The sequence below is a fragment of the Lampetra fluviatilis genome, chromosome 27 (genome assembly GCF_964198595.1).
Source record: "Lampetra fluviatilis chromosome 27, kcLamFluv1.1, whole genome shotgun sequence".
NCBI lineage: Eukaryota > Metazoa > Chordata > Hyperoartia > Petromyzontiformes > Petromyzontidae > Lampetra > Lampetra fluviatilis.
In genome coordinates this window covers 2,810,051-2,828,165 of record NC_136301.1, presented here as the reverse complement: position 1 = coordinate 2,828,165, position 18,115 = coordinate 2,810,051, and the positions used below count along the sequence as shown (strand labels likewise).

General features: G+C 50.8%; 2 protein-coding genes across 3 annotated transcripts in view; both read right to left on the bottom strand.

The window, feature by feature from the left end:
• Positions 1-18,115, bottom strand: part of CZIB (CXXC motif containing zinc binding protein) — a 379,487-nt gene that overhangs the window by 159,957 nt on the left and 201,415 nt on the right. The gene's annotated exons all lie outside the window — the stretch shown is intronic.
• On the bottom strand, positions 757-16,822 carry LOC144942284 (uncharacterized). 2 transcript variants are annotated; one of them, XM_078869051.1, is made up of 3 exons: positions 16,697-16,804; positions 7,545-7,616; positions 757-7,315 (listed from the first exon to the last, which is right to left on the bottom strand). In XM_078869051.1, exon 3 carries the CDS (start codon positions 7,028-7,030, stop codon positions 4,766-4,768), a length of 2,265 nt encoding a protein of 754 aa, XP_078725177.1. In that variant the 5' UTR covers positions 7,031-7,315; positions 7,545-7,616; positions 16,697-16,804; the 3' UTR covers positions 757-4,765. The 2 variants fall into 2 exon arrangements, with proteins under 2 accessions (XP_078725177.1, XP_078725176.1); XM_078869050.1 differs by lacking the exon at positions 7,545-7,616 and having other exon boundaries at positions 16,697-16,822.

The window sequence follows — 18,115 nt, the reverse complement described above, 5'->3', positions numbered from 1 at the left end:
TGCAAACGTGGTATACTTATGTCATACTGATGACAATACTATATTGTATCATAACAAATAAAAACATATATTTTTATATGTTATGTTTCGGCTTGGGTCTAATTGTCCACGGGAAACAGACGGTGGCTGTAATTGGCCAGGGTCTCTTACGTTATGGCAAGCTTCGGGGCCACTTCCTGGAGTCGTGGAGTTCTTCCATTACTAGTACATTTCATTAAAGCGTGTTTTAAAAAAGTGTTTTTAAATCTTACTTATTTGACTTCTAGTCCATCGTGTCTCGACCACAAGTCTGATTACCATACCATCTAGCAACGTGTGCTAACCCCCCCCCCCTCCTCTACCTAAATCGATACGATGTCTTTAACGTGTGCACGTGTTATCGAATCCACGTTTTCCTTTGTCTGCAATTCCAAGCGTGCACTCCAACGTTGCTTCTTTGCACACTTTTCAGCTTTTATTCAATTTTGTCAATTCCCGTGCGCCTGTCAATTCCCGCGCGCCTGCCACGAGCGCCAATGGTCTAATTGATAATTAAATGTTTGAGAACAAACGCACATTTAGAAAGTGCTCCAAAAAAACATTAATATGCACGATTAGTCTTCCTTGTCCTAATACAGTATTAGGTGTTGCTTCCGTCTGCCTCTAACTCCAGGAAATGATTGAAGAACTTACGTTAGAAAAGGCTGCAAAAGTGGGGATTAAGATGAATCAGCAAAACAAGAAACGCCGATGACCAACACAAGATTTGCCGACGCGTTATTTTCAGAATTTTTTTAATCATTTGATAGCGTTCATTTACAAACACTTAATAATTACTTATGGACATAGTAACTATTTCTTAAGTACTAATAGAAAACGGACATTGACACACAGATAATGAATAACTTATCACAACGGTTGGTGCAAGGAACTTGGTCCAAGTCTATATTAACAAATCAAGAGCAGAAATGAAAAAAAAATCAGTTTAAAACATTGTTGAAATGTGCAAAATGTTATTACGGTTGTTAAATAGTTAATCGTGAAAATTGCTTTAATTTCGTTAAACAAATAAGCTCACCGCGAACCCATAAATACAGCCATTCGTATTAGTATAAAAAAAGCATGCTGAACTTTCAAGCCCTTTGGTCAATTCACTGCTGGATTAAATCTTCCCCACACTTCCCCCTCACCACGTTAGTCAGTGCAGGTTGGTTGGTGAAGCGGAGGAGGGTGGCGGCGACAGCCAAACCGGTTCAGATAACAGCCGCCACCGACCTGAGCCGTGGCCAGGTTATAGAACGCAGGCCGCCGGGTTCATAGCACAGTGCGCTAACCACTCCACCACAAGCCTCAAATATTCGTCACGGATGAGACCGGACTCTCAATTGTGATCCATCCGCTGCTCGATTAAAATATGGTCAACAAGTCGTCATGGCACCTCGCCATCGCTTCCTTCCTGTTGCGAGCTTACGCCCATGCCTGTCACGCAATCGACCTCCGACCTCCAGTTTCCCCACAATGGAGATGTAAAGGTCCTCTTGCTACACAAATGGACGCATCCGTCAAGAACCACTCCACTCTTGCAGTTTCATTGGCATCATTGCCACCCGGCTGTAAGAATTGGGCCGAGTCACCGACCTCTGGACGGCGCTGCAAACTGGCCATGTCGGCAGCCTGCTCGTATCAATCCTCCGGCGACCCAGTCGGTACCGGACCAGATGGCACTCGCCACCAATGTTAGCCATAGTCGGGAATCGAGAATTTCGGTGGCCCAGTTTAGGAGTAAAAACTAGAAACTATTTTTGTATTAATCTTGATTGGAGGCTTTCGTGACTGCAGGAATTCACTCTCTTTGGTTCTTTCGGTAAAGTCGCGTAGATGGAAAAAAAATTGTAATAAAAAAATAATAGATCACGACGTTTCGATCGCAACAAGCGTCGTGATCTATTATTTTTATTTCATTAATTTTTATTTTACATCTACGTGACTTTACCGCAAGAGCCAAAGAGTATTTTAGTATTGTACCAGGTAAGTAAGACCCACCGAGCTACATAGCTGTTTCAGAAGCGATCAGGCCACAAATTATGGCTAAACAAAAAGTGGCTTATCGCGTGGAAATGTATAGCAGCCAAAAGCCCTAACCGTGCAGTGGGCCAACTAACCGCGCCACCGCTCCACCCACTGTCATTAATATGCACTAGCTAAACACTTATATTGGAGTAGCTTCGTTGAAGTCCAGCTTTCAAATCATTAAAATAACATTGGTCAACGAGTTAACACTACCTTTAGGAAGGGAATCATAGCAACTTAAAAGCTTAATTTATTACATATTTAAGCCATACACAAAATACACTCAAATAGACGCGACCTCCATAATCGCTACAAAGACTACACGAAAGCGTTAAACAAAAGTAGTTTTGGTCGTAGGGGGTTACTCATCCATATTTCACGCTGGCCAGTACGGGCTGGTGGAGAAGGGGTGCTCAGGAACGCTTCAGATATCACTCGCCACTGATTGAACACACGTGGCCGGGTTCATAGCGCAGTGCGCTAATCACTGCGCCACCGCTCCCCACCCCAAGTGTAGCCGTTCGCTGTGGATCCATCCGTGCCTGGGATACATTTCAGACTCCCTGCCGGTCTACGTTCAGCGTTCATATCGTAGGGAGGTCGCGACCAAGTGATGTGTTCGTTCTCGGGTTAGGAATAGAGTTACGAATCGAGTTGACTTTCGTAATGATCAGGGGGGGGGGGATAAACAAAAAGTATGCCGAGCGAGAACTATCTGGAGCAGAGTTCCAAAACATCTCTGCGTCACAACCTGGAGATGAAGCCATCTTATCTATTGCCACTTCAGCAATTGTTTCTTGCTGTGGTTGTCCCACCTGATGACAGACGCTTGTGTTGCGCCCGAAACGTCGTGATTTATTTCATTTAATACCCACGTGACTTTACCGAAAGAACCAAAACAGTAAGGATCCCTGCAGTCACGAAAACTTCAAATCTAGTCGAACAAATCATGGGCCCCGCGCGTCAATCAAATCTATTGGGTAACGCGGTACAAGTGGAGTTCAAATCCCGCCACTAGGGGGCGCAGAGGGGCTTGTGAATTTTTATCCGGGCCACTCACCGGTCGAACTCTCCCGCCCCCTCAATATCCCTCCTCCCACGTTCGCCACGACTCGTGGTGGTCAATCCACTGCTGGATGGATGATGGCCTCCCCCCCCGCCCCCCTACCAGCATTGGCCGTGCGAGTCGTGGGATTGGGGGCGATTATTTTGCCACGCCGCACAATCCCGCTCGAGTGCGGGTTGGCGGAAGTGGGAGAATATATATAGCCCCAGGAATATACTGCGTTTTTTAATTTATATCCTCAAATCTTGTAACTCAATTTTACCCACTTCCCAATGTGGTATCGACTGCAAACTTGGCATACTTATGTCATGCTGATGACAATACTATGTTCTATCATAAAAAATAAAAAAAAACATTTTAAAACATTCTATTTTATCTGTTATGTTTCGGCTTGGGTGTAATTGTCCACGCTCAACTGACGTTGGCTGTAATTGGCCACGGTCCCTTACGTTATGGCAAGCTTCGGGGCCACTTCCTGGAGTTGTGGAGTTCTTCCATTAATAGTACCGTACATTTCATTAAAGCGTTTTTTTATTTTTTTTTATATTAATTATTTTGTTTGCATTACTCCACTAGTTGCCCCCCCCCCACCAAACGTTGCAGAGCCCCCGTATATTCACGGCACATGTTCACGCCCTTCCTCGAATCGCGTGCGGGTGTCGTTCACCCGTACGCACGGCGAGGTCACGAGGTTGGTCTGGGGACGAGTGAACAGAGATGAGCATCGTGACACAGAAGCACCCTGAAATTTACACGCCTGGCGCACCCCTATCAGTTGTACGGTTTTGGAAGGTGCGGGTCGCATCACGCGGCCGGGGTCATTATAAATGGTAGGGCGGATAGGCAGCTCCGGGGCAGATTCGCCGAATTGTCGATTTCGATCAATCGATCGATCTTCCGAGCACGAACGACGCGTCATGAAATATTAAATGAACACCTCATTTTATTCAAGTTGATGGAGAAGCCTGAGCGCTCCACGACTACCACAGATAACATATTTTGTTGCTTGGGAAGTATTACAATTGCAGTACTTTTGTAATTTTCGCCACAGTATTATTATCTAGTTCGGGACCAACACAAAGACATTATTTTATCGAAGAAAATCGTAATAGGTCTCGGATTAGCGTTTGCCGTCTAATCCAAAATGCTCATTTAAATGCTATAATTGTGGAAGTCATAACAATGGCCTTAATGCAGAAATGCCTCCGAGTCTCAAGCAAGACCTTTTTTTCAGGACGGTCCTGCCTGCTGCATTGGGATGTTTGACCAACTTTTACCCCCCGCGGAGGCGTTTTGAGGGCGTGAGAAACCCAAATAAAACTCACAAGCAAAGCAAAAGGACACATTAGCCACCTACTTGGCTGTACACGGTCACATCTTTATGGCCACCTAGCAACCTCGCCGGGCCACGGAAGCCCCAACACATCACGGCTAATAAAAAAAAATGAAGCGAAAATACTAATCTTGCGTCACGCACGGTCCAATTAAACGCCTCGCGATTGCGAGAATAGATTGGGTTCATGAACTGATTAAATTAACCACCAACCACTACATTAGCAGCAGGTAGCTCGCCGCATCTGGTGGCTACCGAGTGTCCAGGGGCGGCGAATTGGTCATCCCCTCCCCTCCTCCTCCTCGTGCCGTCTTCCTCTAGAGGGCGGCACGCACACGCGCCGCCACGGCCCTCAGAACCCCCACGGACCCCACGGCCCATTTGGGCCCCCAGCCACATCCCAGGCCCTGCCGCCGCCGCATGAGGGCGTTGGCGCCCACCACGGCGACGCAGGGCAGCAGTGGCAGCAGCGCCAGCCCCACGGCGCCCGGCGCCCCGAGCTTCCCCCCCGCCGCCGCCGCGCTGTCTTCGCCGCGGACTAGGAGGGAGGCGAAGAAGCAGCAGCAGAAGGCGAGGAAGAGGGCGACGGAGAGCCAGAGAGCGGCGTGGAGGAGCGCGGGCCGGGGAGAGGACGCGGGGCCCAGCGCGCGGAGCAAGGCCCGGCCGCCCCGACCAAGGACCTTCCGCGCCGACGTCTCAGAGATCCTGGCGGCGCGTGCTGCCAGCGCCGCCGCGTCGGCCCAGCGAAGGCTCGCCAGCGCCGAGAGGAGGACGAGGCCCTGCTCCACCTCGAACGGGAGCCACGCGGTCGCCAGCTCCTCCTCCGTCACGCCGTCATCCGCGTCGCCGTCGAGAAGCGCAAAGACGTCGGCGGCCGTCGACGCTCGCGATGCCGACGCTCGTCCACCGGCTCCGGCACCCCAGCCGCGGTCAATGTCGAGTTCGTCAGCCTTCTGTTCAGTCCCATCGACGTCGTCGTCCTCTTCCGTCTCCTCCTCCAGGATGACGGACAGGTGGTGGTTGTGGCCGAAGACGGCTCCGTCTTCATCCGTTGACCCCAAATCCCCTCCGCCCAGGCCTCCGCCGCCGTCGCGCCGAACGCCGCCGCCGCCGCCATCATCCTCCCCGCCGCCGTCGCCTTCGTCGTCGTACGGAAGTCGCGGCAGCGGCGCGTCCCTGAGCCGTCCGAGCGGCACGTCGGCCCAGCCGCGCACCAGGTAGTCCTGGCAGCGGGGACCAAAGCTCGGCGGCTCGGGCCGGGCGGCGCACGCGGCGGCGCACAGCAGCTCGTAGCGCTCGCGGAACACGTGCATCTTCTGCAGGAAGGCCACGGGCTCGCCCAGCAGCATCGCGTCCTGGGCCTCCCCGGCCAGCGCCAGCACGGCGGCGTGCTCGTCCAGCACGCCGCGCAGCACGCCGATGGCCCGCTCGTAGCCCAGCGAGGCACGCCGGCTGGCCGCCTCCATGTACTCCATCACGGCCATCTGCTGCTTGCCGAGATCGTCGCGCAGCGCCGCGAAGTAGGCCTCGACCTGCGCCGCCTCCTGGTTCACCAGCACCTCGTACCCGGTGCGCCGCGCCTCCAGCTCCAGCAGCTGGGTTCGCGCCGTGGCCCAGGGCCCCGGGTAACGTTGCTTCGCTCGACGTTGCGGGCTCCGATTCCGCTCCTCGTTTTGCTCGTCCACCGCTTCCTTGGCCCCTCGAGCGACCGCCTCGTCCCCAGCAGCCCGTTCTCCCCGTCCATTCTCCCCTCCCTGATCTTCCCTTCCACTCCCCATCTCCTCCTCGCTCGTCCCGCCGCTTGTCGTCCTCCTCCTGCGACCCTCCCCTTGCCGCTCCACATCCTGAGCCTCTTCCTCAACCTCCTCCTGATGCTGGTGATCCTCGGCAGCATCGTCACCATCGTTACCACGATGAGCATCGCCAACATCTTCCGGAACTGGATCCGAAACGGTAACCGAATCTCCAACTCCCTCCTCCTGATGGCCCACGCCTACCTCCCTCACGTTGTTGTCGTCGTCGTCACCGCCACTGCTACTACGGCCGCCGGCGCCCCCGTCGTCGCCTTCGGCGACATCATCGTCGTCGGAGAGCAGCGCGCGCGTGCTCTCCTCGAGCGCGCGGCCCTCGCGGGCGCAGGCGGATGCGAGCGACTCGATGTCGTGGCTGCGGTGCTCGCCCAGCGTGAGGCAGAAGCCGCACACGAGCGTGCGGTCCGTGAGGCAGTAGACGTTGAGCGGCTGCTCACTGTGCTCGGCGCACGCGGGCGGGCGCGCCGACTCGGCCAGCTCGCGCTCGCGCTGCAGCTTCTGCTGGCGCCGGTACTTCTCCACGATGGCCACCAGCGAGTAGTTGAGCGGCAGGTAGGAGAGGCCCGCCGAGGGCATGTCGAACATGTGGCGGCAGCTCGGGCACTTGAGGGGCACGCGGAGGGCGCGCCACAGCGGGAACTGCTCCACCGTGGCCTGCAGGACGCTCTCCAGGCAGCGGCGGCAGAAGGTGTGCGAGCAGGGCAGGACGCGCGGCTCCTCGAACAGCGAGAAGCACACGGGGCACGTGAGGTCCTCCTCCAGGTGCTCCATGGTTGAGGAGCAGGGCGGCGAGGTTGAACGACGCGGCGGAGGAGGAAGCAGAGGAGAGCTGCGGATTTCGCAGGGAGTCTGCTGCTAAAAAGTTTTTAGTTTTTGTATTCGAGCGGTGCTGCTCCCCCGACAGCCCGAATCGCTTTGGGTGTTGTTCCTTAAAATTGTCACAAATCGGAAAAAAAACAGAACTATAAAAAAAAGATGCCTCGGCAAGCAACGTTGCAGAACTTTGGTCCAAGCCTGCGATGGGTGCAGATTCTTTGAAGGCTTCCGAGATTAATCCTGAAAATGAGAAGGTAGCAGTTGGCGGAGAGGGAGGGAGGTATGGGGGGTTGCAAGGAAAAAAACAAGACAGCAAAATGTTAATGGATTCAGCAATGCATGCGTGTGGGTTTTAAAAATGGTGTTATTTATATTGTACAATTTGTGGTGCTGTCGTGTTCCGAAAAAGTATCCGGTAGGATTTCTCGCACAGCAGTGCAAGCTTTTGTATTGGAGTAAAAAGGCTCACGGAATAAAGTATCGCAGCGCTCCCCGTGGCGCGAGCTCCCATCGAATAACCCTCCGGTGCACACGCGCAGTGCTGTAGAGGGCAGCACTTCATTAGGTTCGTCACATGACCGTAAACCCGACGTTTGAATTGTGTGTACGGACAGTGCTCGACTTACGGACCACAATTCGCTCCTGGGACCGATTGAACGGTGCGTGGTCGCGGGTGTTTTTTTTTATTCCACAGCTGGAATTTAGCCAAATTAAGATCAGCAGCAAATTTTAAAACGTGAATATTTTTCGCGTGTGTGTGTGTGTGTTACCAACTCACCAACTACACTTAACCTGGTTTAAATCATTAAATCACATGTGGCATCAGTGAAGCCAGCTCAGCACTTAGACTTTTGAGCTACTTGGCCACCAAGGGCTTAAAAAAATTGATAATTAAAAGCCCTGAAATTCATAATCATCCACTCTGCAATACAACTCGATTCGCACAGTTAGGACGCAATGGTTAAAACAATTATATGGTTTCCAATACAGGTTGGGTCAATAGATATTTTTTTTCTCAGGAAAACACCATATGTACATTACAGGACACACATGTAGAATCGATTTAAACCGACGCATGTGTAAGTACATGAAATTTTATAGGTTTAATTAACTGCTAATTAAAACACAAATCATATGCTAAATTAGCCCTTCGGTGCAGGCAGGCCCTCAACCAGCAGGAGATGGCCAAACGAGATATTCATGTAAATAACATGCTAATGCAACGTTAGCATCTGCTGTGGTTTAGCCACGAGACGGTGGGGGGGAAGAGATTAAACAAATCAATGCTAGAATCGAATCTCTGTTCTCAATATTGACGATTCGTCCAATCTCTCTCCGTGTGTGTGTGTTGCAGCTCGTTACACGCCTGATTAGTACAGCAATTAGGGCAGGCTCAGATATTGCAACAGTTTGCCGCAAGGTGTCATGGGAGGCACAACACGTGTGCTCACTGCTCACAGCAGCAAGCGCCCATCGCCCCCTTATCGCCACGTGTCCTGCCCGTAACGGCCCCACTTTATTTTCTCAACGGGGTGAATTATGCCGTGATCCTGCATGTGTTCTCTACGAAATGAATCGCTTACGAGTACAAACCCGCATGGTCGGAAAGCGTTGCATGGTCAGGCATATGCACGGTTTTTCTTCCTCGGTCTTTTTTTTCTTACAATTTCGTGTTTAATTATGCACCGGGAAGCGTCGCGTTACACGTAAATGGGAAATCAGTTTCTAAATTACCATCGTTAGAAAAGCTCAATTATTACGAAACACCCCCCCCCCTCCCCCAGGGATTAAACACACGTTGCTGTGATTAGATTCACGAGTGAGAAAAAGCCCTGTTTTTGTTTTGGCAGAAGCGCCCCTAATGGCTGTAAACATGGGTCAACGTGAAACTCTTTCAGAATCAGAACCCGTATTTAGACTACAGGAGGAATCCGATGAGCTGTGAGGCTCTTCATCGCAGATGTCCAGTATGGGCGGGTCAGATCTTGGAAGCGAAGCAAGTTCGAGCCTTCGACGGCTCCTCGGATGGGCGACCACTCTACTTGTAACAGGTGCTATAGGCTTGCTGCGTGGCCACGTGGTGGGCATTGTAGAAAGCTGCATTGTTGTACTGTACTCCTACGCTCCCACGTCAACGGCTTTACGAAACAGGCACTGACCAATCTGGATTTGAAGTTTTCGTGACTGCATGGAATCCATACTCTTTGGTTCTTTCGGTAAAGTCACGTAGATATATTTTATTGTATACCTACGTGAAAGAATCAAAGGAGTAAGGCACTGACCAGCGTGGTGAAGTATGGTCACACGAGTCGCACGGCCTTAATCCAGCGGTGGATTAGTTATCAGGCGCTCTCGAGATAAACACACGCGCGCTCGAGTGCGAACATGGAAAGTTGTACGCTCTCTTGATTGCATCCGCCGCTGCTAATCATACTAATCATACATTGCGTTGTGAAGCACCCAGCTGTACCAACGCGTTAAATTATACTGGTAGGAACCGCCTGGTTACATCAGCCCACAGGGGATTATTGTGTCCGTCCGTCCGTCGTGCAGGGAGGGGCTGGGTGGGGAGGGGCTGGTCACCCCGTGGTGCCCTTATAAAACTCAACGTTTAACCTACTCACGCCGGCTTGTGCCCGCCCTCACAGTCGTGTATAAGCTACTACACGTGTAGCCACTTTTGCTCCTAGGATAACTAATCCGGCTACGGGCCCCGCACTTGCAAGGGCCCCGTGCTAAATGCTTTCAAGCTATCAATTCCGGTTCAGTTATTCTGCACTTGCTCTATTACTCTAGTACTATACTGCCTTCAACTTATGAACGACTGGGGTGTTTAAGGTTCTCGATCTGTCGTATTATTTGGCTGTATAGCAAATAAATAAATTACTTTACTATGCAAGTAAAAAATGTGTGTTTTAATATTTGTGTTTTTATTTATTTATTTAGGGCCCTTTTTATAAGATCGTGCTACAAGCCCCGCTCGTGCGAAGCGAAGTCGCTGGACGGCCTCGCGGGCTGTCGACTTCCCTCCCCTGCCCCGCCTGGTCCACCAATCTCCCTCCCGTGGCTGTCGTCTCGTGTTACAAACCTGGGGGGGGGGGGGGTTCTTCCACAACTCTGCCCTGTCGCCTGACGACGCTGCTTGCAATTACCGGCGAAACGTCGGACTCGAATTGTTAATGTTGGCGCAGGGTTTACTCTCCAACACACCGGTGTGCTGAACTCGTAACGAATTGGACACGTTTTGTTTACGTGACAAACCTTACTAATTGACTGTGTCGGGTTTAACTGCACATTTATATTTTACGCGATATAACCCAGAAAACATCTATTATGGGTTTTGTTAAATGTTGCCAGGCAAGTCCCACTGAACTATTCAACTCTTTTTCAGAAGCGACCTAGCCACGAATGATAGCTCAACGACATGGCTTATCAATCACGTGGGAATTAATAGCACCCAAATACTCTAAGCGCGTGCTGTTGATTCTGAATGTGGAGGGGAAAATTGGGAGAATCCGGAGCAAAATCCATACGACCACGAGGCGAGATACACAAACTCCAAATATACAGCGGCAGCAGGAGTCAGGGTCCGGTTCGAACCCACGACCTCCTGTATACCAAGCGAGGTAGTTAACATCTCCTAGCCACCTTGATGATGATGATGAGAGAGACACACACAAACTCCAAATATACAGCAGCAGCAGGCGTCAGGGTCGGGTTCGAACCCACGACCTCCTGTACACCAGGCGAGGTAGTTAACATCTCCTAGCCACCGTAGCGGGTAGGTATTATCTTCTTGGTTCTTTCGGTAAAGTCACGTAGAAGGGGAATAATAAAATAATAAAAATAAAACATAATTAAATAATTCTCACGACGTTTCGGCTACAACGCAAGCAGCCGTCCTCATGTGAAGAATGAAACACCACCAAGCTTGGAACGTATATTTAAGCTGGGTTGGAGGGGGAAGAAGAGCGCCTTGAAGCTGAGCCTTCTTATCACGGAGCTTGTTGAAGTATCTTAAAGTTTTATGGAATCCCACAGCGTAGTGGCGGTTAAATTTCGATTTAAAGCTTTCGTGACTGCAGGGATTCATCTTCTTGGTTCTTTCGGTAAAGTCAAGTCACGTAGAAGGGAAATAATAAAAATAAATAGTTGAGGGGGGTGGAGGGGGGGTGTTGCATGGCGTGTCCTACACTGCCAGCTCCAGGTGCTGCTGCCCGTCCGTTGATAGGCGCTCACCTTGCACCTGGCGGGGAAATCATCTCACCACGTGTCTGTGCAACCCATCTGTGTGTCTGTGGCTTTGTCCCCAATCTGTCCACGCTGCATCTCGGTGCTTTAATCGGCGTGTCCCGCGTGTCTGCGTTGAGCTCTTCACCCCGTGTCTACGTGTCGCCCCGTTTGTCATAGTCTCTCGCATACCACCCACCACCCACCACCCACCCCCATGTGTACCGTCTTCATCATCTTCCCCTCTTGCGAGGTCACGAACTTTAATGCTCCGAAATACAAGCACACGGGTCGGAACCCCAAATAAACAATAATCTATATAATTTGTTATAATTCGGTAAAAAAATACTCAATATTTCAAGAGCCGCAATGCACTCACTGTGTGGTGAATACGAGAAGGCGAGTCCTTAACAACAAAGAGCCGCGTGTTAACGACCTCTGCACCAGGACCCGATCTATTATTCTAGATTTGAAGTTTTCGTGACTGCAAGGATCCATACTCTTTGGTTCTTTCGGTAAAGTCACGTAGGTGAAAAAAAAGAAGTTAGTTATTTCTATTTTTTATACAAATTTTAAATAATTGAGTTATTCATATTTTTTATTCTTATTTTTTTCAATAAAATAAAATAGACATAATTTAGTCATTTCTATTTTATTTTATTTTAAATAATGTAGTTATTTATATATTTTATTCTTATTTTAATAAAAATATAAATAATTTACAAAAAAAAGAAATAATTTAGTTATTTATGTTTTGTATTTTTATTTTTTCACCTACGTGACTTTACCGAAAGAACCAAAGAATATGGACCCTATTCTCCCCCCCCCTCTCTCCTTCTTACTCTCCAGGTAAACACAGCTCACCCTGCACCTGCTGCGTGGTTCCCCGAGCCTCCCTCCCCCTACATCCTCCCCCCTACATCCTCCCCCCTCCACCCCCACCACCACCCCCACCAGGTGCACGCAGACAAAAGGCAGAGCGCGGGCAGTAGCACGACAACAGCTGCTGCGGCTCTCCGCGCTTTGCCGCACGGCCGCCCGCGGGAAGCACTTTCTCAAAGTGCACCCAAAAAAAAACTTTAATTTTTATTTTCTTCTTTGGTTCTTTCGGTAAAGTCACGTATAAAGAGAAAATAAAAAATTAAATACTAGCATACGACGTTTCGATTTCTCTGTGTGCCTATGTATGTGTCTCTCTCTCTATGTATCTCTGTGATATCTGTCTGCTTATATGTCTGTCTATATGTCTCTGGTTCTGTGTTTTATCTCTCTCTCAAATTTAGCATTCTCTGGAAGAACGTAATCCACCAGGTAGGGTGTTGACTGTTATGTTATCCGACTCTCTGTTGTATTATTACATTACATTTCTAAGTATACTAGATTTGTGTTTCTATTTCATTTATACCTGATGATTGCTTGTGTTGCAATCGAAACGTCGTATGCTAGTATTTTATTTATTATTTTCTCTTTATACGTAACTTTACCGAAAGAACCAAAGAGTAATTCCCGCAGTCACGAAAGATCCAAACTAAGTTTTATTTTTCGATTTGAAGCTTTCGTGACTGCAGGGATTCATCTTCTTGGTTCTTTCGGTAAAGTCACGTAGAAGGGAAATAATAAAATAATAAAAATAAAACATAATAAAATAATAAAAATAAAACATCATAAAATAATATAATATAAAAATATAATATAATAATGAAATGAAATAATATAATTCTCGAAAATGTTATTATTTATTATTTTATTATTTTCCTTCTACGTGACTTTACCGAAAGAACAAAGAAGATAAGTTTTATTTTCTTGTCACGTGGCCCGTGCACCGCACCACACCACCGCCTCGTGCGATTGGTCGATTGGCGCAGACGACCACGCCCACAGCGCGCGAGCTCGCCCGAGTTGGCTGACGTCACGCCGTCATCTCGCCATCGATTGGACAATAATTTCGATTTAAAGCTTTCGTGACTGCAGGGATTCATCTTCTTGGTTCTTTCGGTAAAGTCACGTAGAATGGAAATAATCATAAAAATATTGGATTATTTTTATTATTTTATTATTTTTATTTTTATTATTTCCATTCTACGTGACTTTACCGAAAGAACCATGAAGATGGACAATAATTGTGATTTTTTTTTCAGGGAGATGTTTTGACAATCCACTGCTGGATGAAGACCTCCCCGTGCCGTGTAGATCATGGAGGGGGGGGGGGTGTTGTTTTGCCATACTTCACCAGGTTGGTCACTACGGGTTGACGAAGGACCGGTTCAGATCTCACCTCGCTACTGATGTTTGCAGTGGCCAGGAATTGAACTCTGGTGGCAGATGGCCAACTACTGCGCCACCGCTTCACACCGCCATCACAACGCGCCCTCTCATATCGCACATACATCACACTCGTACATACCCCCTACTATCACACCCATCAATCACAGTAACTCCTTGCCATCATACCGCTCCCATCCACAACATCACCCCCATCCACACCATCACCCCCTCCCCGCCTCCACACGAACCCCCCGGCGTCTGTGGCGATGGATTTGACAATAAACAAAGCGATTAATAAAAAAATTCGCTTGCCCAGGTGTCCAACTCATCTTGTGGGGGGGAGGGGTGTGACACGCGGCGGTGGAGGCGTCGACGGTTTAGGACCGCGTCACGCCGAGACCACGTGGCGAGCACGTGACGAGCACGTGGCGCCGGCTAACAGCAACGACACAAAAGACAAAGACTCAGTGGACACACGCAGACACACACAGACACACACAGAGAGACAGACACACAGAGACTCACACACAGACACACACAGAGATTCAGTGGACACACACACAGACACACAGAGACACAGAGAGACACAGAGAGACACAAACAGACTCACGCAGACACACACAGACACACAGAGAGACACACACACAGAGACACACACAGAGATTCAGTGGACACACACACAGACACACAGAGACACAGAGAGACACACACAGACTCACACAGACACACGCACACAGACACTCACACAGACACGCACACAGAGACACACACACAGACACGCACACAGAGACACACACACACAGACACACTCACCCGTCATGATACACGTCGAGTCTCAAGGATGACCCCCCCCCCCCGCTTTTGGGACGACTCACGGTTTTACGAAATGTGTCTGCGCGTGTCTCATGGCTGCGCAACGGATTCACTTTGTTGTTGTTGTCATTGTTGTTGTTGTCATTGTTGTTGTCGTTGTTGTTGTTGTCATTGTTGTTGTTGTTGCCCGAGCAGAGTTAACCCGGCCCCCCGTGTAGTTTAACCGGCAATTGCTGCCGATTGTGAATGTTTTTTTTATGTCAGGGTCAGATCCACTTTCTCCGAGTAACAAAGGGGGGTGGTGGGGGACACACACACAACTATCCAAGGTGATTATTTAATCCACCAAGTGGTGGACATTAACCGATTGTTGCGACGTAAAACTCATTTTGTAACCACCCCCCCACCCCCCATGAGACTCGCCCTTGGCCCTCCAGGTTTATTTGGGTCTCGCTCCCGGTTTGTTCGGTTTCCGTCTCCGTTTACTTTTAGGATTTCAGCCGTGGGTCTCGCGGTGGGTGGGGGTTGACGAGTACAAGGCACGCTCACCACATCACCTTACCAGCAGCAATCACCAAGACAGCACAAAGACAACGATTCCCCCCGTATAGCCTCAACAGACTGTTGGGGCAAGTGCTGTTAGCGAGCACATTTAAAGGCCGGCACGGCACACGAGTGGGTGGGTGGCCAGCACCACGCCCGACCGCCTTTGTCTCCCTAGTGGCGATGGTTTACTACACCACCGCACCAGGTTACTCACCTGAGGCCGAGTCGACCTAGGGGAGGCCTAGGACCGGCTCAGATTATAATCGTCACTGGGTGTTGGCCATGGAGCGGGAACGAACTCGGGTCGCCGGGTTCGTAGCGCAGCGCGCTAACCGCTGCACCACCGCTCCCCATGCACATCGCGAGTCAGCAAAGCAAGTGACACGGATTCGCCCATTCTAGGAATCGTTAGCGTGGCACTTTGCGCTAAGATTACTCCCCGTCACCAACTCCTACCAACCCCCGCCACGGCGAGTAACAGCTGAACCTGAAGACGGAAGCTTGTGTTGCCTCCGAAACGTCGTGATTTTTTTTAATTTTATTTTACTTTTATTCATTTTAATTTTAATTTTTTTACCTACGTGACTTCACCGAAAAAACTAAGAATACGGTGTTGGAGGGCCTGTCCCTCCCCACGCCTCTTCTGAATGCCTGCATGCTCAACTTCTTTCGCACCGTACGTAGCCAACTGTGCTAATCGGAGGTGCGAGAGAGAGTCGGGGAGAGGGGGGAACAAACCAACCTCTCCACTACACCAACCCGCACCGACCGGATTGGTGAAGTATGATCAAAGGGGCTGCCGTGACAGACGTGCAAGATGCCTCGAACCAGCCGTGGACTAATTAACGTTATCTATCAACAATACAAACTGGGGACGCGAGTTAAGCGAGTTTTTTTTCGTATTTTCGCTCGGCTATTCCCGTCTACGCGGTTGATAATATTGTTCCCAGGTTGGCGACACATTCATTATTTACTTACTGCGCGAGAAACCGGTTTCCGTCGAAGCCGGTGGGGGGATGGAGGGGAGCGGAGCTGCGGTGTGATGTGTAAACACAGTGGGGAGCGGTGGCGTTGTGGTTAGCGCGCTGCGATATTAACCCGGCGACCCGGGTTCGATTCCCGCTCACGGCCAATATCGGTGATTATCTGAACCGGTACTGGGTCTCCCCTAGGTCGACTCGGCCTGAAATGAGTACCCGGTGCGGTGTGTAAACTTCGACACTGGGGAGACAAAGGCGGTCGGGCGTGGTGCTGGCTACCCACCCACCCCCCCTCGTATACCGTTCCGGCCTTCATAAATGCTCGCTAACAGCACTTGCCCCTACAGTCTGTTAAGGCTATACGGGGGATCTTTGTCTTTGTTGTGTGTCACGGCGTGTTTGTGTGTGTGTGTCACGGTGTGTCTGTGTGTGTGTATGTCACGGCGTGTGTGTGTGTATGTCACGGCGTGTCTGTGTGTGTCACGGTGTGTCTGTGTGTGCTACGTGAATGTGGAGGCTTCTGTGCCTGCGTTGTATGCCGCGCTGCGCTACCAACTTGACTCGATTTCAGACTTCTCGATATCGGGATTTTTGCACCCCCCTCCCCCCCCTATAGGGCAGACTTACAGTGTACCGGCAAAACAAAAACACGTTATCGATTCAAGGCAATATCGGATTGCCACTGATACAGCCCCATACGCCAGTACACACAAACAAAAATACATAAAATGTTCCCCCACGCAGACTGCCGGTACACGCGGGTCGACAATAAAGACGGTCCACTCACCCAGCTCTGGGGAGACGCAGCAGCAGCAGGAGCAGCAGGAGCAGCAGCAGGCGGCGTTGTGCTCGAGTCGCGACGCGTGCGGTGTTTACAAGGGCGCGACGCGACGCGATTTATACCTGAGCGACGTCTCTCCCCTGTTGTGACGTCAGCACCCAGTCTCACTTCACCCCCTCCCCCTACATCAGCCCCCACCACCCCCCCTCTCTCATCATCCACCCACCCACCAACCCATTTCACATTCACTCTTCAGTCCCACTTTAAGCACCAATCTCATTCCCCTCCCATCTAACAGGACCCCCCCTCCCTCCCTCCCTCCCCCGGCTGTCCGCCAACAATCTCACAACCCCCACCCACCCACCCTCTTCATCTCACCCCCCCCCCTCCTTCTTACGATCTCACGTAATCCCCCAGTCTCATTGCTCCCTCGACCTCTACCTGCCAACACCTCGCTCAGCCCTCAACTCGTTTCACCTCCTCATCTCACACCCCCCCCCACCCCCCACATCTTCTCCCACACCCCGCCCCCACCCCCCAAATATCCTCATCCCTATCATTCATCCAATATTCCCATCCAATTTAACCTCTCAAATCTTACCCCCCCCCCCTCTATACCATCTCCCCCCACCCCCACCGCTCCCTAACATCTCATCCCTTTTCGAATATCATCCCCCAAACTCCACCACCACCCCCCCTCCGATTACCCCATTCACTCCTCCAACCCCCACCCACTACACCCCCCCCCCCCCACACAAATCTGACACCCCCACGCGTTCTCGGATTCCTAAACCTCCGCCTCACCTCCCATGGCTCGCGCAGTCTCTTACAGCGGCCTACGACTACTCCATCAGCCATGGTCACTCCACTGCTGGATGATGAAGGCCTTTCCCTCCAGGCCGCCACCGCCGCCCCCGTCTCTCGACCCGCAGCAAGACGAGCCGATTTCATCACCAACATCGCCATCAATGAGGCCGATCTCGTGAGGCCTCGCAAGCTAAGCAACGTCATCGAGTGTGGTCATCACTTACATGGGCGACTACCCGATAACGCGCCGCAAACGATCGGCTCGCTCTCGTCGAGAGAGACAGAGAGAGACAGAGACCGGCCCAGAGACGCAAGGAGGGCCGATAGCAAAGCTGGAATGCAGCCACGCCGCGAGCCAGCACCGACAGTTGCCCGAGCTCCGCCGTCCTCTATTCGCGAAGCTGTTACCGGCCAATTGCCCGAGTGTTTACACGTGGTGGAGCAGAGCAGAGAGCACCCGGAGGATACGCACGCGTGCCAAGGGCCACAGATGGAACGGATGGGTGGGGGGGGAGGTTACGCGTGATTTGCTGTACTGCCTTCTGGCGAGCCAGGGCTGCTCGAAGCCCACCGGGGAGGGAGTTTCACCACATCCGTGCGCAGCAAAATCCACGCAGT

Bases quoted from the DNA above. Each gene is read 5' to 3' on its own strand.
- LOC144942284 (XM_078869050.1), bottom strand. From the start codon at position 7,030: ATGGAGCACCTGGAGGAGGACCTCACGTGCCCCGTGTGCTTCTCGCTG.